This window comes from Talpa occidentalis, unplaced genomic scaffold (assembly GCF_014898055.3).
Source record: "Talpa occidentalis isolate TD23 unplaced genomic scaffold, MPIMG_talOcc4v2.1 talOcc4.6, whole genome shotgun sequence".
Classification (NCBI taxonomy): domain Eukaryota; kingdom Metazoa; phylum Chordata; class Mammalia; order Eulipotyphla; family Talpidae; genus Talpa; species Talpa occidentalis.
The window spans coordinates 65,880,888-65,907,941 of NW_023604972.1; the positions used below are offsets into that span (position 1 = coordinate 65,880,888).

General features: G+C 38.1%; 2 protein-coding genes across 3 annotated transcripts in view; one reads left to right on the forward strand and one right to left on the reverse strand.

Moving 5' to 3' along the window:
* Positions 1 to 5,721, forward strand: part of MCC (MCC regulator of WNT signaling pathway) — a 336,988-nt gene extending 331,267 nt beyond the window's left edge. For both annotated transcript variants that reach the window (XM_054688299.1, XM_054688300.1), the window contains one exon: positions 794 to 5,721. In XM_054688299.1, the coding sequence (XP_054544274.1) occupies positions 794 to 974 (181 nt within the window). In that variant the 3' untranslated portion in view covers positions 975 to 5,721. The remainder of the gene's footprint in view (positions 1 to 793) is intronic.
* Positions 5,722 to 6,966: 1,245 nt separating this feature from the next.
* Positions 6,967 to 27,054, reverse strand: part of DCP2 (decapping mRNA 2) — a 72,007-nt gene continuing 51,919 nt past the window's right edge. Inside the window, exon 11 of the mRNA XM_037530796.2 lies at positions 6,967 to 25,855. Within this exon, the coding sequence (XP_037386693.1) occupies positions 25,692 to 25,855 (164 nt within the window). The 3' untranslated portion in view covers positions 6,967 to 25,691. The remainder of the gene's footprint in view (positions 25,856 to 27,054) is intronic.

Below are 27,054 nucleotides of genomic sequence, written 5' to 3' on the forward strand. Positions count from 1 at the left end.
GGTACTTGTACTCATACACCAGTAAGGATGTTTTCATGTTTCCTGGGAACCAACTCTATATAATAGAGTCCTCAACTGCCCCCTTTAGGGCCTGGTCATTCCTAGGACATGATTTCCAGATTGATCAACAGACACTTAAATACTTAGTGGGGAAGATGAGTTCTTCGGCCCAGAAACGCAGCATGCCATGTTACTTTCAATATTTTATATAGCGATGGTTCTGAGAAGTCATAATACAAACAGAGTGAGTGTTTAAGCCAATATTTTCCTAACAAAATTGGCCAGAGCACCTTTCACTTGAACATTTAATATCCAATGGAACGAACACCTTAGGAAGCACTATTTTAAAAGAACAGTCTCAAACTTTTCAGATTCAGGACCCCTTTACACTCAACAAAAATTGAAGACTTTATTATACTAAAACACAGACACATTTTTTTAGTTTTTATTTGTTTACAAAATAAATTTACTACATGTAATACAAATGACATTTTTATTAAAAATAACTTCTAAAAATAAAGAGTGGCACTGTTTATACAATTCTATAAATCACATCTGATTTAATAGACGGCTAGATTTTCACATCTGCTTTTACAGGCATATATTGTTTTGAAATATAGTTGTAAAACCCAGCTTCACAGATCAGTAGTTGCAAGAAAAAGGATGACTTTAGGTTCTTACTCAAGAGTCTGAGTGACCTGTTTTTAGTGGTGCTCTCTGGATCTGGTTACCCAGGGGATAGGACAGGATGCTAAGATGAATCTTCATTCTCATTTTCCTCTATTCCAAAAAGCAACCTGGTGGCTGCCTATGAGAAAGCCAAGAAGAAGCATCAAAACAAATTGAAGAAGTTGGAGTCTCAGATGATGGCCATGGTGGAGAGACATGAAACCCAAGTGAGGATGCTCAAGCAAAGAATAGCTCTGCTGGAGGAGGAGAACTCAAGGCCACACACCAATGAGACTTCACTTTAACTGGCACTGGCACCAAAGTTCTGCCCATGGACACTAATCTACAACAGGTCACCAGGGAGAGGGTCAAGGGATAGAGGACCTGTGGGGAGATTGAGGGAAGTTAGTGGTAGGTCAGCCCTGAGACAACAGAGTGCTATGACTCAAGCCCAGGGGCAAGTGGTCCTGGCGATGCTGCGTTGACTGCAGGTAGAGCTCCTGCTACAGAGCTGTGGCCGCTGCGCACCATGTTCAGCAGACCCTGCTTCTGCTTCCAGCTCTGGCTTTGTGCCTTTCCCTCCTTTTCTGTTTGGAGGTGGTACTTCAGTGGTGTCCCAGGCATTTGTTTATTAAGATTTTCCATTCTTCTCTTTTTGGTAGCCAATGACCTTATCTTTAGCACCCTTAATTTCTTTTTCATGGGAAAACTCTCACACACACAAGGGTGTGTGTCTCCAGCATGGAGAACTACTGGTTTGCTTATTGCAGCTGACTTTGAATTTCAAATACCTAGACTAAGATACAGGCTATCCATAAGAGGGGTGGAGAGTTTAAAGAAGAATGGTGCATGGGTTACTTTCTGTCCCAGATACCGTACCTACAGTAGAGCACCAGAGTTCTGCCCATGGAAGCTTAACCACAGCGATGCCTGAACAGGTCTGTAGGAGGAATAAAAACTTTCACTGCTCTTAGCAACCCAGGTTTGCTGGTACTATCCCATTCCACTGGCCCTCATTTGACACTAGGTCTTAGCGCTGAGAGAATCCTGTTGGTGGCGTGTGTAGTGGAACTAAACTTCAAGAGCAGGCAAGTACTTAGCCCAGAGCAATATACAAATGCTGTTCTGAACGAATCAAAGGCCAGTCACATGAGAACATATGTAGTTCTGGACCTGCCTCTTAAGAACAAGAGGCTACATGGTTAGGCACTGAGTGGATCTAAGGGTTTTTCAGACCAATCCTAATTTAGAGATTGTTACTGAACCACCAATTCAAGAAGTGATTCTGACATCATAAAGGGGAGGGAATGAGGGTATGGTTGAGGCCCCTTATACTCCCTAGACATGTTAGTTCATATACGGTGCCTAAACTGGTTAGATTTTAATCAGAATGTTGAGAACATTAGCTAGGACCACTGTACCTAAATTCTTTCAAGGTCTCCCATCTTAAATTCATTATTCCTTTTTACTGTAACCTTCCCTATTTTACCCCTTCACTTTCCTACAAGTCTTCTGTGGGTCCCCTACACTGATATATTTTAAAGGCTCACTTGACATTTATTCTGTAGTGCCTGCAGATCCTTCCACAGTCATCTATGAGAAATATGTTGCTTTAAGACCAGGGCACTGCATTAGAGTTCCCTTTCAAAAAGCATGACCCATTTCAGCCTTCTGTGTTGTGTAAGGACACACCCTACTACCTGGGAGGGCAAAGCAGTTCTGTCCCCAAATCCACCTCTCTTCTTTCTCAGGCCAGTAATGAGACAAGGCCATGCCAAGAAAAGGATAGAAGGATCAGCTTCAATCACTGTGAAAGTGCCCACTGGTTTTGTTTTGTCTGAATCTTATTTAGTTTAAGTTGGTACTTGTAATTTATGTTAATTAATTTTTCCTCTTTGGCTAGTTTCACATCGCAAGAAAAATGTTTTGGCTGAGATGTTCAAAAAAATGACTTGTGACACAATTGTGGTTTTCCCTATTTTCCAGCTTGCTTGGTTAGTGTTTTCCTGAGCAAACTGGGATATACAGGGGGGAAACCAGTCACAGCTCTTCATTTTCACCAACACTAAAAAATCTGATCTGCTGGCCAGTCAACCATTATTGCACCACATTGAACAGGAACCCAACACACCCTTTTAGGGTCATGTAGCTCTTAGACCCAGGTCTTGGCTCCTCTATGACAGGATTCAATATTACTGATTCTACCTGGCCTCATTCCGAGCATCAACTTAATCCTTTTAAGTATGTGGTGACTGGGTGAGAACGTTCCCTGGCAAAATTGTTACTTTTTTAAATGTGTAGAATAAAAAACATTAAATAGTTGATTTCCTTTCCTTGTATTTTTCAAATATTCCTTAAGTACATTAAGGTGAACCAATAGCCATTTGGTTATGCTAATTGTGGGACTAACTAAAACTGTACTGATTAAATAACAGCAGTACCTGGATACTTTTCCTTTTAAATTACCTGAACTTTTCTTTAAATAGGACCTGGTTTATAGTAACATCTCCATTTGAGATAAACAATGATCTTGATTCTAACTTACATGAAAGTTAAAACACCCATCCAGACATCCATATTTTTCAGTTTTCTTCTAGTTTCCTCAGTGTAGTACCTTCTCTATTCAGAGTTAAGTCTCTGATTTATATGCAAGAAATAACTGATTTGACAGTACCCTTGGAGTTTATTTCCCATGGCTGAATTGAGGCACAAAATCACAGGCAAGACGCTTCTGTCTACAGCTGCAGTGCCATCAATACAGGCTTTTGCCAAAATCCATGTACACCAGCTTCCAAGCAGTAAATTCCTTCTTTTGAGACTTATACCCAAGGTTTAAATGCCTTTACACCTTGTATGATCACATTTAAATGCCTTTACATTTACACATTTAAATGCCTTTACACCTTGTATGATCAGATTGCCAGTCAATGCAGGTTAAGTACTATTTCATATTCAGTTTCATCTGCTATGTCATATCAGGACTCTGACGTTAATACCCATGTTGTTAAACATAACTGCTTAATTCTCTTTTTGGTGCAAGAACTTTACCACCTTCCTCTGAGCCTCCAGCAATACTTTACAGGGACCTCAGAGAACTCTAAATTGGAGCCCTGAAGTTCCACTACTCAAAAAAAGCAGGCAAATCACAGCATATAGGCTGTTTCTTTAAAGCTGTCAGCACAAAGCTAGTAAGGATTTTACTACCCTAAATAAAACTTGAAACAATTTGAACTGCCACAGTGCCTGTTCCCTTCTACAGATGTTTTCTATGGTCCACGAGTTATTCTGCAATCGCTTTCTAATTCTACCAATTGTCTTAAAGCTCTCAAGTTTGGTGTGTCCTGCTCTTAAGTGATGAAAAGACATCACACAACACACCCAAATGTTTATTCACAACTTCTGAAAATCATAACACTACAATAAAGCTTTAAACCATTTGCAAATGCCTGAGAGTATGTCTCATCCTGTCTACACATGAAACAAAAGTGAAAAGATCATACTAGTAATACTAAGTTTACAGCTGCACCTACTTCTAGGTGCAGCAAACAGCTAAAAGTAGGATATAGAGGTTAAAACGGGAGTAAATTCTCTGGTGGTCTGCATTTAATTTAATTGGGGTACAGTCAAGATTGCTAAGTTCCCCCCACCTGCCCTTGGGGAAGAAAGTAGACAGATTAGTAGAACACTACAAAAAAAACCTGGAAAACAATTTCTAAAACTCCATCCAAGAAAACAAATCACCCTTTCAATAAGGCCTGCAAACTCTCTAGAGCTCAGAAGGTGGGTACTCCTTTGTAGAACGGTTATCTATTATGAAACAAAAATTATTCTTTCACTGCAAACACAGTTCTTATTGAATTTTATCCAAAGCCTGTTCTAGTTCAATGAAACCTTGTGTTTATATAGGCCAGGCTGAAGTCAGTGAACAACCTTGGCCTTCTGATGGTTTGTTTCACACAACTGAATCTCCTAACTATATTTGTAATCATTAACGAAATGACATCTGCCTTAGACTGCCAATCACTTTTTAGAAGTGGAAACAGAATTATCAATTAATGTAATGCTGACTACTGTTACCAGCTTCACTGAGCACTCAGTAGCAGTTAAATATCAACAAATGGAAAAGGTTGTTGTTACAAGGTGAACAGCAACTATTCATGCATTCTTGTTTTGTTTAATTCCTGTGTAGAGAAAGACAGTTTCACAGACAACTATTACATTTTTGGCTAAGTTATACTGGATAAATTTCTATTACATTCCAAGATTCTGCATGTGACCAAGACATTTCTGTCTCAATAACATCAACTGCTTGGATATGACAACTATGTCCAAGTACTTGATTTTTCCATTGTCAGGATAATGATCACTGATCTGCTGAACATTTTAAACATTTGCTCTACAGAACAGAGTAAGCTACATACAAAATCCCCCTCATTTGCACTAATGACCTGCTTAGTTGTTCTTGCTCTACCGTTTACTTTTGCACTTTTTTGCAAATCAAATCCATGTACAAGAAAAATGTTCTGTTTGTAGAACTCATAGTATTCACTTATAGTGCTCTTAGTCAGAACTGCCAAGTAAAGAACCCCTAATTTGCTTTTGTTGGAACCTAACATGTTCACTCTATTTCTAATCAGTTTTCAAAGATACTGGCAACACTTACTCACTTTGCATGAGATTTAGGTTTCCTATTATTTGAATATGTGCTACTTTTAAATATGTTGTGATTAGAATCTGCTTGAATGTACAGTTTAAATTAAAGCACACATGACTATGTGTTTGCATTTGTCAGTACTGTCCTACTGTTTATATTGAAAGTCTCACTTTAAAATTGCTACTTAAAACTGTACTATACCTTGTAATTTTTTTATTCTTCACTTGTATGCTTTAAATGGTTCCAGATGCCTTTAGTTTCTGTAAAATAGCCACTTTGTGTTGTTTGATATAAAAATGTTTAAAAAGAACTCCATTTATTTATACAGAGACATTTATAATATTTTACATGCTTATATTCTGAATAAACATTTCTAATTCCATAACACAGCTAATAATTGTGTTATCAGCTAAAGGTCCATCTGACCTTCTGTTACAGATTCCGAAGGGTCTGGTTTCCACTAATCAATTCCCCCACAAATTTGAAAGAGCTAATATAACAAGTAAGAAACATTTACTGTGAACCACACAATAGGAAAAGGACTGCAACTGCCTTCAGCTACACTGTGGACTAGGAGTAGTGGGGGTTTAAGCTGGGCTACACTGGGGCAAGCACAGATGGGTTATGTGACTCCCATTTCCCATATCTCATTAGCACCTTAAGTCTCTGGCCAGGGGTGTGCATTTTAGCATACTAATGAATCCTTGGAGACTTCTAGGTCAGGTCTTCTGCATCTGCCTTTCCATGGCCATCAGGTCTCAGCTGGTTCTGGAGTAGTGGCCCAAAAGTCACTGCAGGGTTGAGGATGTTTCTCACTGGTAATTGGCTGGCCAGGTTTTGCAGGAAGGTGAGCCAAGCAAGGTCGAGGTCTAAGGCTTCCAGTAACAAACACTTTGGTCTCACAAGTAAATACCAAATCTGTGATGTTTCACATTTAATGAAGAGCCCTAGTCACAGCAGAGTAACTGGCTAGATATAAGACTAGGTTAAAACAGCCAATAGCTTAGCGATTATAAATAGTGCTACTATAAACATAGGGTGGAGGTGCCCTTTTGAATTAATGTTTCTGTGTCCTTTGGGTAAATAGCTAGGAGTGGAATTGCTGGATCATATGGAATCTCCATCTTTAGCAGGTTGAGGAATCTCCACACAGCTTTCCACAGTAGTTGGACCAGTTTGCACTCCCACCAGCAGTGCAGGACCAGAGTTCCTTTTTTCTCCACATCCTCGTATCTCATTGTAGTTTTGATTTGTAATAGCTAAGCTATGGAAACAATCCAAATGCCCAAAAATAGATGACTGGATCAAGAAGATGCAGTACATATACACAATAGAATATTTACTCACCAATCAAAAAAGATAAACTCATGCAATTTGCAGCAACAGGATGGAGCTGAAAGGGATCATGCTCAGCGAAATAAGCCAGAAAGAAAAGGAAAAATACTGGATGGTCTCACTCATAGCAGGAATTTAGAAAACCTAAATAAGGGACCAGGAAAAAAACTAATCTAATAAAGTAAAAATCAAAATCAACAAGCAACTATAAACCAAAGGCACAATACGGGGGGGAGGGAGGGAGGGGCGGGCGCAGGGGGGTAGGATCAAAACAAGGGGGGGTGGGAATTGTATGGAGACTATAACCAAAATGAAAATGCATACATTGTGCAAAAATGAAAAATGATGTAAAAAATGTATAAAATTAAAATATATATATATATAAAATAAAACAGCCAATAGTAAAAGAAACCTCATTTATATCCCATTTCTATATTTTGACTTATAAGAAAAATATGTATTTGGCCATTCAGATTAGCAAAATATGTGTCTCACACTATTGGCCTTCTGCCACAATTCCAGAATTTCTTATATGTTGAGATAAAAATATTTATTGTTGGGCCTCCCTGGTGGCGTAGCGGTTAAGTGATGAGCTATGAAGCTGCCTGCGGCCTCTGCAGTGCCGGTTTGATCCCCAGCCGGCCGGCGAGGGTCCCACATGGTGTGCAGACCTCTCCTGCCATGCCCGCTGCTCCCCTCAGCAGCGTATTTCGTCAGTCTGTCTGTTCTGCTCCCCGCTCTGGCTCTGGTGAATTCTCTCACCCTCCAGCGCTTCTGACTGTACCCAGTGCTTGTGTAAATAAATAAATAAATTTTTTTTTTTAAAAAATCATTGTTATATTTATAAAGCAGCATCAGTGAAAATACCTAAAGGGGCTGCTGCCAGGGAAACCAATATGAACAGACATGATGGGACTTTCAGTTCCATCCTGAGTATCTTGAAGGGGAATAGCGCCAGAAGTTGAATTCAACTGTCAATGGCCAATGAGTTAATCACACCTAGTTACTGAAGCCTCCATAAAAGTCCACAAAGGAGATGACTCCAAAACCCACAATGGTGAACAATGGAGGAAAGTGGCACATCTGGATAGCCCTTTTCCCATTTTTTGCCCTGTGCATCTTATTGAGATAGCTCCTTTGATCTACTAAGTAAACAGATTTCCTAAGTTCTAACTCCAGCAAGTAAATTCAACCTGGGGAAAGGGTGTCTTGAGAACCTCTAATCTACAGCAAGTCAGTCAGAAACACAGGTGTTACAATACAAGCACTGACACAAGAGTTGGTCCTTTGCCCTCTAGGGAAAGAATTCACCAGAGAGCATTTGATATAGCTGAACCAGCCAAGGCTTTCCTAGAAACTCATGCATGATGGAACCTGTCCTGCAAAAGAGAATTTAACCTGGTTCCTCCAAGGGAATTAGGAGGAGATATTTAAAGAGTAAGTCCATGAGGTGGGGCAGAGACCAGCATCGTAGCTTGTTCTGGGTTTGGCATGTGCAAATAGGTTATAGTCCAACTGTGCATATGGGCTCTCCATCTGGAGGGAGACCTCCAGGAAATTTTGAGATAATTGTTGGAGGAACCGTATGTCCTGAATGAACTCCATCCACTGATGTCTTACAGATTCCACCCCCACCTCCATGCCAAAGAGATCTCAGGTGCCAAGGACTGTAACTCCCATCATGCCATGAATCTGCCTTCACTCGACTTCCTGAAGGGTGTGGGGGTATGCTGGGAACTAAGGGTGGAATGAAAAAGCCATGTTTGGTATACAATTGAACACATGTGGGCTTGCACTCTCTTGCCTTTCCTGCTTTCAGCTTGCACCTGGGGTTGTAGCTCAGACAAACCCATAGGATGACCTGTAGGATGTATTGAATAATTACTGTTACCCTCCTCTCATTTCCCTTGTAGTTAACTTTTTTAACCTTTTATAAACTTTTCTCTGCATGCCTACTCTTGAGTCTTCTCCTGAGTTCTTAAGAGAACTCACACACTAAGGTCAACCCATTTCCCTTTGGGGCTTCCCTATAGCATAATCATTAGTCAAGATCTAATGATTTTTGTCTGTCATGGGGCCTCATGGCCAGTATGGTGGGCCAAATCACTTGCTCAGGGCTTGCCAGTCCACAATTTAGTCCATCTGTTCAAAGAGGACTTGGGGCAACTCATCTTACCATTTGCTATTTCTTTTACCTAGGCTGTCTCACTAAGTAACAGCCTAGGCTTTCAACTGGCATCTGAAATGGTTTTAAGATTAACCCTATAACCTGTGGAATCTGATGCTATCTTTGGGTAGAAAGTCTAAGAATTCAGCTGAATTAAGTTGGACACCTCCTGATGTTAGATAATTATTTGGTATGGTTAATACTCTAAAATTTTCTGGGAAACTTTCCCTGGTCTAGCAGGTAAGAGAGCAAAGCTACCTTCATTGGTTCCAACCTATCTGTAGGAGTCTGCTGACTGAAAATAAAGTCAGAATTCACAACCACTGTTGACCAAAGAAGTCAGGGGGAAAAAGATGTAACAATGGATACCCACTGTTTGTATCTCTGCAGGATATTCGTTCAAAAGGAATTTTTTCACATATTAAATCCTGCATTGCCTTCCTCTAGCAACAGCATATCTTTATGTTAGGATAACTTAGAACTGAAGCCCCTCCTATGAATAATTACATTCTTAATGTCAAGGACTCACTGTTCCTACATATATAACTAAATTCAAACTTCTGTTTATTAGAACAGCTCTCAGAATCAAATCTGTTGGTCCTGCATTCAAATTCTCACTTTGATTAATTGTCTAATTATCACTGAGATGCTTATTTTCAGTTAATACTGGTTATTTTTATTTAACACTGCTACACGCACTGGAATTGAATCAAGGAACCCTACAGAGGCTGCCTTTTATATGTAGCATGAAGGGAAAGTTATGCACTGAAGAGTTTTTCCTTTTTAAAAAATCACCAAAATGGAGTAAAATCAGGAATTGGAAGTATAAGGAATTCATATATCCAGAAGGATGGCAGGCAATTTTGCAACATGTATGTTCAAAATAAAGCAACAACAACAACAAAAATTCCCAGCACAATGTTGTCACTTCCACTGTGGAAGCAATATTATGAATATAATGGCTTAGCTGTGAAGACAAGCCGCATACCAGACACCAAAAATCCCAACCACCAACCCCCAGGTGCTCCCAAACCCCCATGGCCAGCCTGCTGTTCACATGGACAGGGAAAACCACAGAAATTATAGCACCATGACGTAAATAGTCAGAAGGAGGAAGGCGGTCCATGCCCAACAGAAGCCCCATCTGTAGAAAGAGCAAATACAAAAGCAAACAAAGGGGAGAAAGAAAAATACAAATGGTCCCACAAATGCTTAGGGGAACAATACACCAAAGAAACAAAATTAACCTCCCGAATCCAAAAAAACACTGACATGAAAGAATTTTTCTTCTTGTCATATGAAGACTTCAAAGTTGCCATAATTAAGAAAGTCAAAGAACTTGAAACAGGAGCAAAACCCAGGAAAACAGATCAAAAATATATGAAAAGATACAGAAAAAGAATGCTATGAGAAAACAGAATCAATGCAGAGAGATTGAAATGGAAACTTCTTTTCTTTTTCCACAGAAGAACTGGGGTATAAGCCAGATGTGCAGGGGTGAGAGGATTCACCAGAGACAGAGCGGGGAGCAGAACAAGTGGATCTACTGAAATACACTGCTGAGGGGAGCAGCGGGAGAGACAGGAGAGGTCCTCTGTGCCATGTGTGTTAGCTCCCTGGCCAGGGATCGAACTCAGGCCACAGTGGTGATAGCACTGAAAGGGCACCAGGGAGGCCCAAGATTGAGATTTTTAATAAGAAAACAAACTGCAGGGTGCAAAAAAGGAGGTAAGAGATTCTGGGGGGAAACATGGAAAATAGAATAGACGATATGGAATAACAAATCAGTAATCTCGAAGATGCAGATACGAACAGAACCAAGATAGAAAAAGAGAGATATGAAAAAAGAGATGAAGAAACACTTTGAAAATGATGACACCATGATGAAAGGACATATAAAAGTCACAGGAACCCCAGAAGGAGAAGAGAAAAAGAAGGGAGCTAAAAAGCTATTCATGGAAATCACTGAAGAAAATGTTTCAAACTTGAAGAGAAGTGAAAATACACATACAAGAAGCTGTAAAAGAACACCAATTAGGCTAACATCAAACTTCTCTGAAGAAACACTATGGGCACGAAGGGAATGGAGTGACATAGTCAAAAAACGCCAAGATGAAACAAACAAAAAAATCCAGCCAAGAATACATTATCCTGCAAATATCTTCTTCTTTTATGAGGGAAAAATAAGGACCTTCTCAGACAAAATTTAGAATTCGCTTTTAAACCCTTACTCCAAGAATTATTACAGAAGTTAGGATTCCTCCTAACCACGAAAGGAATGAATACAAAGAATTGAACAAGGAATTAAATAGAAAACACACAGAACTGAGAACATAATGGCAACAAAAGACTTCCAAATATCAATAATGACTCTAAATGTTAACAGACTAACTCACTAATAAAAGACAAAGACTACCATATGGTGGATTAGGAAAGAGAAACCAAAATCTGCTGTCACCAGGAAATACACCTGTTTCAAAGATAAACAAAGATGTAAAGGGCTGGAAACCATTCTATAAGCAAATGGCACCCAAATGAAGGAAAAGGCAGTCATACTTATATCAGATAAAATAGATTTGCAGCTAAAAAGGTAACAAGAGACATAGATCGACACTAATTATCAAGGGGGACAATACACCAGGAAGACATAACACTTGTCAATCTAAATTCACCAAAAGAAGGCACACCAAAATACATTAGACAACTATTATCATCTCAATAAACAGGTATCACATAAAACAAATCCATGATAGGAGACTTCAACATCTCTCTTAACCAATGAACAGATCAATGAACAGATCAATGTGTGATCAATTGATCACTTGATCAATGAACAGATCAAGTGCCCATAGATCATACTCCAGGACCAATCACATTCTGGGTCAAAAAACAAATATCAACAAGTACATTAAGACTGAAATCAGGGGCCTCCCCGGTGGCGCAGTGGTTGAGCGCTGGGTTGCGAAGCTGCCCGCGGCCTCTGCGGCGCCTGTTCGATCCCCGGCTGCTCCCCGGCCACCGGAGGAGGGTCCCACATGGCGCGCAGACCTCTCCTGCCGCCCACTGCTCCCCTCAGCAGTGTACTTCGGTCCTTCTGCCTGCTCTGCTCCCCGCTCTGGTGAATTCTCTCACCCTCCCGCGCTTCTGACTGTACCCAGTGCATGTATAAACAAAACAAACAAACCAGCAAACAAATAAATAAAGCATGCCTCTATTAAAAATAAATAAAATTAAAAAAAAAAATGTTTCTTAAAAAAAAAAAAGACTGAAATCAGGGCCTCCCGGGTGGCGCAAGGGTTTAAAGTCTCACAGCTATCAAGCTATCGCCAGCCACTACAGCACACGTGCAGCACACGCTTGCTCCCTGGCCAGGGAGCTAATCCAACATGGCACAGCAGACCTCTCCTGTCTCACCTGTTGCTCCCCTCAGCAGTGTATTTCAGTAGATCTGCCTGTTCTGCTCCCCACTGTCTCTGAGGAATCCTCACCTCCCACACCTCTGGCCTACACCCCAATAGCTGAGGCAAGCTATCGCCAGCCACTACAGCATGCATGCAGCATGCTTTCGCTCCCTGGCCAGGGAGGCTAATCCAACATGGCACAGCAGACCTCTCCTGTCTCGCCTGTTGCTCCCCTCAGCAGTGTATTTCAGTCTGCCTGTTCTGTTCCCCACTCTGTCTCTGGTGAATCCTCTCACCCCCTGCATCTCTGGCCTGTACCCCAGCTCTTGTATGCAAAAATAAATCTTAAAAAATAAAAAAGTGAAAGCACATTAAGTATTGAAATAGGGGCAGTCAGGGTAGGAGGCTTGATGGTAGCCATGTAATGGCTACCCAACTGCCGAGGCTCTAAGATAAAAGAGTCACCAAAAAACTCCCAAAAGGTCAAAAACCAAACCAAAGGCTATACCAATACAATACCCACACCATAGGGGCCTATGAGCTAGAGCTAAACAAAGGACAGTGCCTAATAGGCCAGGTTACAATGTCTGTGGTTTCTCATGCACCCGTACAATTGCAAGAGACCCCAGGCTCCAGGAACAACAATCATGGGGTTCACAAACAGGGTAAACAAAAAACTTATTGTAGCCACTAGTGGCTGGCTATCTCACCCAGATAGTGTCAGGATAGTTGTCACTGGTCACCAGGTGTACTGGATAGCACTGGCCAGAAGTGATAGTCGCTACTGGTCCCCCAGAGGTGGTGTCAGAGACAGCCAGTGTTGACAGGTCTTTGCAGGTTGTTGGGTTATACCAACAACAAACAGCTCAGGGCCACTGGTGCTCTTTTCAGGCATTATCAGAGACAGGACTGGAGGCCCAGTCTCTGACAGAGGTCTTTGGCTTCTCTTCCCTCCTTGGAGGCTGGCTACTGGATGCTTCTTTTCTTCTTCCTTCCGAGGCCAGGAACCAAGACTTTCCTTCTTTCTTCTGGGACTGGCTGTCTTCTTTCTTTCTTTGGAGGCTAGAACTGTCTGTCCCTTGGATCCCTCTGACCCTGGCTTATATCCTCTTTCAGGGTGCCCCACCCACAAGTCTGATTAGACCCTTTTTCAGTCCTGTGACTGATCGGACCATTTAGCACCAATAAGCTCACAGCTCACACCTGATTAGTCCATTCCATGATTCATAGCTGACAAAAAGGCAGTTACTGGGCTCAGAAAAGCAACTGCCACAAATGACAAAAGGGCAGTTTCTGGGCTCTAAGGAGCAACTGCCACAACTGACTTGTGGTGGAGCAGCAAGGTAAGACAACACTACTGCTGCCGCCAGCTCCTGCTGCTGAGGTGGCTGGGTTCCAAAAACAGCATCTTCTCTGACCATTTAGCCCCAAACAGTATCTAGTTTGATAATTATCAACTACAAAACGCAAGCAAGGAGATTCCCCATTACATGGAGACTGAACAACATACTATTGAAAGACCACTAGATTGATGAGGAAATGAAGAAATTAAAAAAGACCTTGAGATAAATGACAATCACAACACAATCTTCTAGACTATCTGGAGTGCTGAAGAGGCAGCACAAAGAAGGAAGTATATAGCAATAAAGGACCAAGTCAAGAAGCAAGAAAGAAACCAAATAAACAACCTATTCCATCTCAAGTGAGAAAAATAACCAAAAAAAAAGCCCTAATGCCAGTAGAAAAAATAAAATAAATAATTCAGAAATAAATGAAATGGAGGGGGGAAAAAACAGTCCAATAGAGCAATGAAACCTAGTATTTTGAAAAAAAAAAAAAAAACAAACCTCTAGGTAGGCTTACAAAAAAAAAAAGGGGGAGAAAATTCAAATAAATAGGATTATAAATACAAGAGAAATTATAACAGACACAGCAGAAATTCAGTGGATAACTAGAGATTATGATGAACATTTATACGCAACAAGTTCAAGCATCTAAAGACAAATTCTTAAAATTATACAATCACCCAAGGGTGAATAAAGAAATGGAAAACTTGAACAAACCAATTATAAGGAAGATGAAACAGTAATCAAAACTCTTCCAAAAAACAAAAGCTTAGGACCAGATGCTTTCACAAGCAAGCCATACCAAAAGTTCAAAGATGAACTAATATTTATCCTCCTAAAATTGTTTCCAAAAACTGAGAAAAAAGGGGTAATACCAAAAACACATTATGAGGCCAACATCACACAAGTATCAAAACCCCCAAAAGACAACACAATAATAGAAAACTGTAGGCCAATCACCCTAATGAACACTGATGTTAAAATTTTCAGTAAAATCTTAGTAAACAAATTCCAACAACGCATAAAAAGGGATCTTAGCCAAAAGGCTGAAAAGAGGCTACATCAAAAAGACTACACAACATAATCAAGTGGGATTTATTCTAGGGACACATGGATTCTTTAACATCTAAAATCAGTCAAATCACGCTGATAAAAAGAAAAATAAAAGCCGTATGATTACACCAATAGATGTTGAGAAAGCATCTGATAAAGTTCAACATCCATTTATGATGAAGGCCCTCATAAAATTTGGGAGAAAAGCCAAACTCACAGCTAACTTCATTCTCAATGTTGAAAAACTGAAAGGCTTTCTATTAAGATCTAGAACAAGACAATGATGTCCTCTCACCATTGCTTTTCAATATAATACTCGCAGTCCTAGCCAGAGCAGTCAGGGAAGAAAAACAAAGAAAGGAATCCAAATTGCAAAGGAAGTAAAGCTATCATTGTTTGCAGATGACATAAGAACCCTCAAGACTCCATACAAAAACTAATTAAAACAATACACCAGTTCAGTATGAGGATACAAAAATATCAGTAGCCTTCCTATATGCAAATAGTCTGAAAAGGAAAAATTAAGAAAATCACCTCATTTACAACTATTCCAAAAGAAATTAAATACCTGGGAATAAACCTAACAAAGGAGATTAAAGACCCATACAAGGAAAATTACAAAACACTGTTAAAAGAAATAAAAGACAACATAAATAAATGGAAAGACATTCCCTGCTCATGAATCAGAGAAATAAAATTATCAAAATGGCCATCCTACCCAAAGCAATTTACAGATTCGATGCAATTCCAATAAAAATCTCAATGGCATTCTTCAAAGAAATGGAACAAATATTGCTGAAATTCACATGGAATTTCAATATTACCTTGTATAGCCAAGCTCTCCTGACTAAAAAGGGAAAGAATGGAGGAATTAAATGCCTACAAAACCATAATAAAAATAGTATGGTACTGGAATAAAAACACACACAGAACAACGGAATCAAATTGAAAGCCCAGAAATAAAGTCACACATGTATAGTCAATTAATTAATCTATGACAAAGGAGCAAAGAATGTACACTGAAACAAGGAAAATGTTTTCAATAAATGGTGCTGGGAAAACCGGACTGCAGATGCATGGGATGAAACTACGATCTCACACCATACACAAAAATCAATTCAGAATGGATAAAAGACTGAAACCATAAAATACATACAAGAAAACATCGGCAAAACACTCCATGACATAAATGTCAGAAACATCTTTGAGGATGGTTCATCTCCAGAAGCAAGGAAAGCAAAGGAGATTAACAGCTGGGACTTCATCAAACCAAAAAGCTAAAGTACATACAGCAAAACAGTACCCAAAATGAAGAGAGACACCCTACTGAATGGGAGAAATATTTGCAAACCATACCACTGATAAGGGACTGATACCAAAATGTACAAATAACTCATACAACTCAACAACAACAAAAAAATCCAATCAAAAAATGGGCAAAGCTAAATAGACTTCTCCAAAGAAGAAATGCAAACAGCAAACAGGCATATTAAAAAATATTCAAAATCTCTTATTACCAGGGAATATATGATACAAATGTAAATAAAAACCACAATGCAAAAATAAACACCCGTGAGAATGGCACATATTTAAAAACAAAAACAAGTGTTGACAAGGATGTGGTGAAAAAGAAACCTTCTTACACTCCTAGAGGTAACATAAACTGGTCCAGCCATTATGGAAATATTTGTGGAGGTTCCTCGAATTGTTAGGGGGAAAAGGATGTCCTAAAGCTAATTCCATATAGGCTTTGTGGACTCCACCCCCACCCTAGGTCAAAGTCAAAGACACTGGGAACTCCAAATCCCATCACCACCAAAGGGAAGGTGGCTGGGACCTGAGGGTGGGGTTAAGCAGCCAGGTGGATATAAAAGGCAGACACGTGGGCTTTGGAGGATCCCCCATTTTTGGCTCTCCGCCAGCTCGCAGTGTCCGGCCAGCTCTGAGAGTGACTTTGGGTTTCCAGGTCGTCGGATCGGGTAGGACGCATTAAAGACTTTATTTCCCTATTTTCTCCCTGAGTTGTACATTTTCCTTATTTCCTTTTCTCTTGTAAATAAACCTTTTATTAACCTTTTGTGTGTGTCTGTAGTAGAGTATTCATAAGTCCCTTTAAAGCGCGCGGGTGAGGACCCACAGCCAGGAACCTGTTTAATATCGGGGCTGCTCTATAACAAAATCACTAAAAATGATCTACTATATGACCCAGCAATTCCACTCCTAGGAATCTACCCAAAGGACACAAAAACTCTAATCCAAAAGAAAACCTGCAGGGCCTCCCTGGTGGCGCAGCCTATGAGGCTGGCCACGGCCACTGCAGCATAAGTTCGATCCCCAGCCAGGGAGCCACCCACATGGCGCAGACATCTCCTGACTTGCCCGCTGCTCCCCTCAGCAGTGTATTTAAGTCAATCTGCCTGTTCTGTTCCCCACTCTGTCTCCGGTGAATCCTCTCACCCCCCAAACCTCTGGCTTGTGCCCCAGCTCTTGTATGAATAAGTGAATCTTTAAAAAAAAAAAAAAAAAGGAAACCTGCACCCCTATATTTATTCCAGCATTATTCACAATAGCCAAGATATAGAAACAAGCTAAATGTCCCAAAACAGATGACTGATTCAAGAAGATATGGTATATATAAATGGAACATATATAATGGAACAATATATAAATGGAACACCAACACAACTCAGATCAAAAAAGATGAACATGCCATATTGGCAACATGGATGGAGCTGGAAGGGATAACGCTAAGTGAAATAAGTCAGAAGGAAAAACAAAAGTATCAGATGATTTCACTTATATCTGGAATATAGAAAAAGTGAACAAAGGGTAAGGAAAAAGACAAAACTTAGAAGCTGACAACAGATCTCAGGCAGATAGCAAGTGAGAAGGGAGAGTGTCAAAACAGGACAGGGAAGAGCCCAAGGGACTGTGGGTGCTATGATGGTGCGAGAATGCACAGGGACTACACCTGAGGGGTGAAATCAAATTCTGTCCAAAAATTAACAATGTAAGAAAAAAAGTACTTAAAAAATTAAAAATTTAATAAACTGGTCTTTCTTCATTCTTAAAAATTATAAACATAAACAAAGATGTGAAAAAGAAGCCATGCTTGCTTCTGAGTCTTGGTACTTGGCAAGAGGAACTCTGGGGACATGTAAGGAAAACACTTGAAAGAGATGTGGGTAAGGAAACATTCAACACAGAGCCCTCCTTTATGAGCAGTGACATAAGAATCCTAAGGAACTGGCTTAATGCTGATAACAGAGTTCAGGATCAACATCCCAGGGTGGTTTATGTCATCAGTAGTTTTGTGATTGACTACTCTTAGACTGCTTAATGTCCCCAGAGCCAAGGACGAAGAAATTCACCCCACTCCAATATGTTGTAACTTCTTTTCTTTTCTATATAATCTTCCTTCACTTGTCACTCAGGGAGACAGCCTTTTCTGCCTATCGACTCTCTTGTCCTCACAACCTGGTGCCACCCATTAATAAAATGCTTCCTTTGCCAAACAAAATTTTAAATAAAAATTACTATCACAGAACTGAGATTCTAGATGAGCATGCATTTGTTTCTCCCCTGAGATTCAAGGACAGTAAAGCATTAATTACATCTGGAAAAACTAATTATAGTACAAATTGAAGAGTTATTGAGCCTTATTATACTAACTCATAATTAACTCATACTAGAGCCTTGCACTAAAGTAACCTAATGTAAATTGCTTGAGATTACTTTTGTTTTTGCAGACACTCTTTTAATATTTCTTCCAATCATATAAAGATATCTTTATCTCCTATCTGTCACTTTTCTTTAAAGAGATGCAACCAAAATATGAGCAAATTTGAAACCTATAACCAGTAATAGCAACAGAAACCAGGTAAAGGTAGTAATTAAAACTGCCCAAGCAGCAATATTTATTGATATTGCACTACAGTCTAAATTTAATAGGATGTTTTACAGAAAGGCAGTATTGAACAATCAGTTGTAGAAATGTTTTAAAATACAAAGAAAACCTTCCATCATTCAAATTGTATTTCATAAAATAAAAGGTTTTTTATTTCTAAACTGGTGTTATTTACATCAAAAAACTTTCAAAAAGCCTAACTGTTAAGACACAGGACTTTGATCATTTTCTCAGTTAAGTGTACAGCTGGCATTTCTAATCTTTGGAAATGCAGTAGTCCTGTAAACATTTTAGCTCCCAATTCACAAACATGAGTCACCTAAAGTCCTTTGTTTATGACAGTCACACAACACAATGTAGGTGAAATTCAGTCCTTATCCTTTCAATAATACTGATGGAGGGAGACAAAGCTATTGTTCAGCCAGAATGTAAAATATCTAGAAACACAATAAATCTGCTCTGAAGATATTAATTCTTATAATTTCAATGCAATCTCAACAGGTACATGGAGGTGAGGAGGATATCTTTTTCTGCTCTTCCTAAATAATTGATGATTAACCAAGACAAGCACAAATACTCCAGTACCACCATAGACAGAATTACTCCACTGAGTAACTTATCTCTCGAAACATTAAAATACTTAGAATAATGAAATACTGCTACAATTAAGGCAAAATTTAAATGTTGAACTCATTTCACATAAAACAAAAATGATTACTGATTAAAATTTAGTCTATTTGGTTATCACATTTACTCTGAAGTATTTTTTCAACTGAATGTCATATTTAATAGTAAAATCATTTCACCATTTTTTCCATCATAATTCAACATAAATCTCAAGATAATTTGCTTAACATAACTCAGTATAAATACCTTCAACTTTTTCAGACTAAAAGCTACTCCAGATCTCCACAGTATTTAAAAAAAAAAAACTTCAAATCTTCTTTTAGAAATAGGCAGGGTATAGAAAGGAATCAATTATTATGCCTTTTCCTATCAAACTAAAGTGTATGCACTTATTTTGGTTAGATGAAAGATTATCTTACATAAGAAGACTTAAGTTAGCTAATACATAAACTATAATTCCATTGATTAATCAATTATTTTATTAATCATAGAATTATTTTAAATCTTCATTAAAGTCAACAAATAAAATTTAAAATCTGAATTGTATGTGGATCTAGGATGATTAATACTTACCAAAGATAAACTTTTCAAGATATTAAGCTAATAAACAAACTTTTGTAAGAATGTGTGTGTGTGTGTGCACGTGCGCAAAAGTTCATGGCTTTATTTCCCTTCCCAATTTGTTACTGAAGAAAAGTTTGTAATATTTATAAAATGGAAGCCAGACTAGCTGTTTTCTGTTCTATTTGAAGTGAAAAATGAGCAGAAAAGTTCTTTGGAAATTTGCATTTGAAATTAAATGGTATTTTTCCAAGATCCAAAAACAAATCTAAGTTGAACAGAAGATAGCAATGCCCTAGGATAATACTGAAATGAACAAAGAATCCCTTGCAGATGTGTCTTTTGTGTCATTTCTCTCAGTGCCTATCATTCAATACTACATGAAGAGTGCAAGTCTGTGGCTAGTGAATTTTTTCCCAAAATTGTTTAACCAACCAAACTGCTGAGGAATAGCTATTACCTTTCTAAATTCCACAGTTGAGAACTTTAGCCTTAATATGCTGTCATCCATTCTCTATTCATAAATATCACAAAAGCGTAAGCCAAGCTTTCATTTTACAAAGACCTAATTCCTTAAAGCTTGAGAAATGACTAACAATACAGATTTATGGCCAAAATGTTTCACACCATAGTTTATAGCAATTGACAGCTGAAGCCTCACATTCAGTGGGTTAAAAGGAGATTAAATTTAAATGTATTTTCTATCTTAGAAAGTCCATAATGTAAGCATGATAACTAAGAACTCTTAAAAACTGAGGACCATCATCAGAATGCTGTTCATTTTTCATTCTAGAACTCAAAAGAATTTCCTTTGTTCCCAAACCAATTTGACAGCTACATTCACAAACTCAAAACAGCAATAGTGTTCACGGTTATCTTATCTAATTGTTGCAGATAGGGTCAAAGTGAGATCATCTGTGGATAGCAAGATGTGATCACTGCCTGCTAATTCCCACAGTGGTAGACTGAATTGTATGGGGACTATAGCCAAGATGAAAATGCATACATTCTACAAAAATGAAAAATGATGTTAAAAATACATTAAAAAATAAATGAAGTAGGGTATCTTAAAAAAAAAAAAAAGAAGTAAAGAAAAAAGAAATATAGTATAAAGGGGGAAAAAAAAAAACCCAAATTGCAGGGGCAAGCATTCAATGTCTTCCTGGCCAGCCACGCCAAGAAAAAAGATTAAGAAATATCAGGTCTTCAAGCAGCACTCAACAGAGCCCTATAGCTAAAAAAGATCCAACCATCTGCAAGAACCCTTCCACTAAAAAAGCATCAAATATGTAGCAGGGCCTAATCCTTCCACTGGACTAAAGGGTTAAATCCACTAAGAGGAGGGTCCATGTAGGACAAGTTAGGCAACTGATTCTCATTTACTCCCTTTTCCCAGAGAACACTTGACCAACAATGTGAAGCTAATACAAGCATCCTGTCAAGGTTAATTTCCCTTAGACTGTGTTTCCAATCTAAACCAGAGCTAGACCATCCTCTGCTACCATAGAAGACTCTAGATAAATGGAATCTCTTAACTGGTGATTTCATTAATTTGGAGACTCAGAATAAAGATTTAATTAGAACATTTCAAAAGACTTCCATACTTTTGTCAGTTATTTCTTTATACTTCTTTGTACTTCATGCTGAAGACTGAGTTTATAAGCTGGTAGAAATCAACCATTCAAATCCACTTCCATGCATGAGTTAACTTTACCCTTCCCTAACTATAGATTTCTCTTTCAATAATAAACACTATTTGTTTCAAGGAAAGGAATAAATCACACTCAGAACAAATGTATAGCTACCACATTAAGTGGTTACAACACATAGACACCTGACTATGGCTGTGTGTGCTGTTACCTGCCTATAGAAAAGGAGATGCACTTCAGTGTAACTGGAGTTCTATCAGCACAGAAAGGACCTGACTCCCAAACACTCAGAAGCCTTTAAAAATTGAGAAAATATACTTTAGATTTAATGGACTGCTAGGCAACTAGAAAAAATGGATTTTTATCCAGAGATTCAAAATGATAGTAAAAGTTACACACACCTATCTTCTAAAAATCTTTTTTACATTCTCTTTGCTCAAAACTGATAACTGTATCTTTTCCCTTCAGGACACTTCTGTTCTAAAATAATAATCTAGTCTATTTTTTGGAAAATGCAATCCAGAACTCTACTTTGAAAGCATTGGGCAGAGACTTTCCTACTTATTTGCAATCTGCCATCTTTATAACACAGTACCACAAATTTTAAGAAGAATGAAATTCTAGGATGAAAAAGATGTTGAGAAAGCCCACCATAATCTCATTTCTAGAATTTTGGCAACTATACAAATGCACGCCAAGGTCTTAGGACATAACACAAAATGAAGACCTCTAATTATGCTTACCAACAAGATATGAGGAATAAGCGTTTAAAAAAGAAACCACTGTTTATTCTTGATAATTTCTAAGTATCATTAATCTAAAGTTACAACACAGGTGACCCCTTCCTCCAGACTTAAAAAGAATCAAAATCAAAATGACTGGGTAACTCTTATTTCTCTCAGTCAGAAAAAGTGAATCTGACCTTGTAACTGAATAATATGCTAAGGCAATATAGCCTCAGAGAACACAAACACACACAACACATAAAAATCAAAACAAAATCTCTGATAAGGCAGAGGGAGGTCTGACGTAAAAGTAAACATTAAAAAAAACAGGAGATATTAATATGGTGAGTAAAATAAATTCACAAAACATCTGATTTTTATATCTAACTTTGCTCCTTTATTGTCCTATTTGCTTCCTTATTGTTTGGGGGGGTTGGAGACACCCCTGCCCCCCAAAAAAAAGTAAATGAGGGGAATAGGTAATGAACTGTTTTTAATGCATATATGTACTGAGACCATTTCTAAAGACCACCACAATATGCTGAGCCCCATGGAAAGGATGTTATCCACTCAGATTTGAGTTTTTATTTTAGATTACTCACAAATTACTAAAGCTTTAAAAAAGTACCAACCCAATCCTATAGCATAAAATTTATTTTGCTATATATCTACATATCAATACTTACTGATATTTACTAGAAAAATAAGGATATTCAAAGCTCAAAGCAGCAAGCAGTGGCCGTAATTCCTTGGGCAGGAGACTTGCCTTTACATATTAACACAAAAATCCAACTAATATTCAAACATCTTTAATCAAATATTACCCAAGCTAAAAGAGTTCTACTAGGTTCTCAGACTTCTCCATATGTTCATTTGTCAGGAGAGCATCTGTTTGAAACCCTAAAGCCATTCATTTCTATTTCTTAACAAAGTCTTGTGAAAGCATGTAAACCAAACCCATTGTGGATCATAATGGTTAAGTACACAAACAATTCATTTAACATTTTACAAATCATTAAAGTCATACATAAAAGCACCTACAAAATTAAAAAAGATTCACAGTGCACTAGAACCTTGGAATATGTAAAGTTGAAACATAAGAACATTTTAAAAAGTGAATTTAAAGAACCATTTCTCAAAGACAAAAAACATAAGCTAATATACTTCTAGCTCCTTAAAATGCATGCAGCACACAGAAGGAAATTATTGCATATTCAGCACACCCACTTATCACTTGATTTCTTCAAACCATGCTAAAATTTCTCAAAGGAGAAATCCAGTTCTGTGCTAAACCTGGCCCTTCTCAAAATCACCTGAACTCTGAGAAACTAATACATAGCTTCAAAGGAATAAGTACAGCAGACGTAAAACAGGTACATCCAACTTACACAGTTTCTGCATAGTTAAGTTACATCACAAACTTACAACACATCTCTTAATTTTTTTAATCTCAAATTGTCAAGAGAGCCAAAAGCCTCAAGTTACCAAAATACCCTCCCAACAGTACCCTTATTTTGTTCCACAGTGCATTAAATGAAGCAGCACAACAGCAACAATATTTAACCAGTTCGACTACTATTATCAAAAAAGAGAAAACTTGTTGGTTCTTGAGAAAGCTCAAATTAGGACATATTTTTGGTAACAAACTCTAATGTCTTTTGCTTTAGTACTAAAAGCTGAAAAATCCAACACTAGGCACCAAAACGACTGAGTACTCACTTAGAAAAGAAAACACACACACAGAAATCACTATGTATTAAATGCTTACAGATGACAGTAAACAAGTGAAAATGATTTACCTGTCAGGCAAACTAAATTTTCACTTTTAACAAAACTGGAATGCTGGAACTAACTATAAGGAGACCCAAGCAAGGTAGGCGTATTTCTGGAAAGAACAGTAAGAGCTTCCCAACACAGTAATATAATGCATTTTGTAAAGTCACAGAAGATTCACAATTTTGTCACATTAAAAGATGCAGGACTGGGAATAACCTAATTCAAAAAGTACTGCTTTTGTTGTGAATTCTCCTGCTTAGCACCAAGAGGGTGACACTTATTAATAAATAGAATTTCTCCTTGAAAATCAAGCCATTTAAAAGTTAAAGCAAAGTAAAAATACCAAGTGAATTCCTTACACTAGCACTTATTTTGAAAGTCCCATTGGGTTAAATAGAACCCCTATTAAATAAGCCTATGTATACAGAATAAAGATTTCCCCAATAAAATTTACAATCAGAGATATATATTTTGTGGATACCACATGTAAAAAAAAGATTTTTAAAACTCACATGACAGATGCACATACATGCATATGCTCACACACTCCCCAAATGTCCCACCTCACAAATACCTTCAATGAGGTCAGAAGCAGCCCAAACATTAAGATCTCCTTATTAAAGCCCTGATGATTGTCCTCAATTAGAGCTGAAATCCTTCTTAAGATGGGCACTGCCATCCATATCTGGATGTAAGAATCCTGAATGAAAAAAACATTCCTTACTGTAAGTTATGTATGTTGCTTCCGTGTTCTTCTGGTCCTCTGCAGTGTACCTGGTTAACTGCACATCTTTCCCTTCCTGCACCATCACCCAGAAGCTTCAGCATGCAAATAAAAGCTCATCAGTCTCTGGTACTACTGCAAATTGGAACCTTATGAGTATCAGTTTCCAGAGATCAACACTGAGATGCAATGTAATATCTTATAAAGTCAGTTTTACACACACACACACACACACACACACACACACAACTGTAATACAGAATACATTTTCACAAGAACAAAATTACCGTATTATACAATACTAACAGGTCAGCGGCAGTAAGGTTACAAAGGCATGACTATAGCTGTTGCTGAGGACGGGACCTCTTGCTCTCTGTTCCCCTCTTTTCAGCTGTGTCTCAGGTTTTCTCACTGTAAAGCACAATTTCAAATTATATCATCCAATCCCCACCAGGCTTCGCCGCTCTCCAGGCTGAGGACTTTGTCCTCCAATGAAGTGCTATGAGTTCATCTTGAACATGAATATTACATAGGCAGGTACTGGCACTAAAGAAAACCTCTCAACAAAACCTTTCAAAAAAAGCAGAGGATTACAGAACCTAACTGGTTAGAAGCAGAGAAATACACAATATGCCACTATAGCAGCTGATCTGCAATCTTCACTTCTGTGACATTTCAGCAATGTGGTCATATGAAAAGTATGTATTTTAAGTTCCTTCTAAAATTTCAATGTAAGATAACTATTATTACAATTACTGTAATGGGTAGACAGAATATTCTCATTAATGTGGCTACTTGATGACGGTAACACTATTTTTTCTGACCAAAATACAAATGAAAAGCCACAATCACACAGAAAACAAAAAAATGCCCTCCAAACAGCCAACTTAAATTCAAAAGCTAAACACTGAGAAGGTATGTCTATATAAGGTTATAACTGCATTTACAGTGCAAACTCAAGTTTCTTGCTACTTCAGAAGCATCACTGCCTCCCTGCATTGCTTTAAAAACACCTGAGAAAGGTGAGGCTCAAAGAGACACCCATTCAAATGCAACATGTCTCCGGACGCAGGACTTCCACAATAAATCTGCTGCTCTCAAAGGTCCAATATTTTCATTATAGCATTATGGTCAAACTTGAAACTCAAAAAGGCTCTGGATGAAAAAGGGAACTTGCAATGTCCATTACATGCCACAGACTGTCCCTCCGCATGTTCTAGCAACTGGTCTTCACTGGAGCAAGGTAAGTCATATACAGCATCTGTTTAAAATAAAATAAAAAAAAATCACCATGCTTCACTTTGGTTATAAAATTCTTCATGGTACTAACATTCTAAATCTAAATCTATGTAGAATGATCAAGATACTTTACATTCGCCATTCTGGTACTCAACTGAATTTCTACACCATTGCTTATTTCCATACAAACATTTAAAATCTTAACCTCAGTCTTTATTTTAACATCCTTAACATTTCCTTGCTTTCAAAATGAATATACCTTTGTCTAATCCCTTATTTGTATTTTGTGCCCAAGTAATGGGAGCCTTTTACATAAATCAAAATGTAGGTATTATAAAAATTACAATGAGAAGATTTGTTAAGATTTCAATTCTAGAAAAATAGTTTACCAAACCTTCAAGTATCAAATTAGGTATATGAACCTAAAGAAAAACTCAAATTTTCAAAATCACAGTACAACAGAACTCCAACTTATATGAGGTTTGTTTTTTTAAGTAAAGCAAGGACCTGACCAGGAAAGTAGGTTTGGAACAGACACCCAGAGACTGAGGCAGAATAAAGTCTGAAATGAAGTTCCTCAGGACAAGAATCTTTTTATACTTCTTTCTCCAGATAAATTCATTTTTATATCTATATAACACCCAACTAAGCTGGCTATACTAAGTTATAGTATACCCACCTTTAATGATCCTAAACATTGGCTTCTTTTCAATAAAGATTTTGTGAAATGATGGATTTCTGAATTTGTGGTGATTAGATTTAGTGATCAGCCTACCATTCCCTCATCACCCACATGGCCAAAAAAATCAATCAAGACTTTGACCCTCATAACTTAGCTATACTAAACTATTCCTTAACTCAGCTATTCAATAACCTTTCCCCCAAAAAAAGGGCTAAAGCATGCCCGCAGCCTCTGCAGCGCCATTTCGATCCCCGGCCACCGGCGAGGGTCCCACACACACACAAAAAAAAGATAGCTTGTATCTTGCTTAAGCCATAGAGTACTGTAAGAAAAGAATTATGATTGGGATGCTTTTCTCATTTCTTAGATTTTTCCATATGATAGTCTTAAATTGAGATGGTGATACATATATATCAACTGTAAGGGAATTCACATAATTTGAAATAGCACCTAAGAAAAAATACAGTCTATTGCACTCCTAAAAAACATCTATTAAATCATTACTAAAGCGCTTTCTACTTTCATTAGTATTACTATCC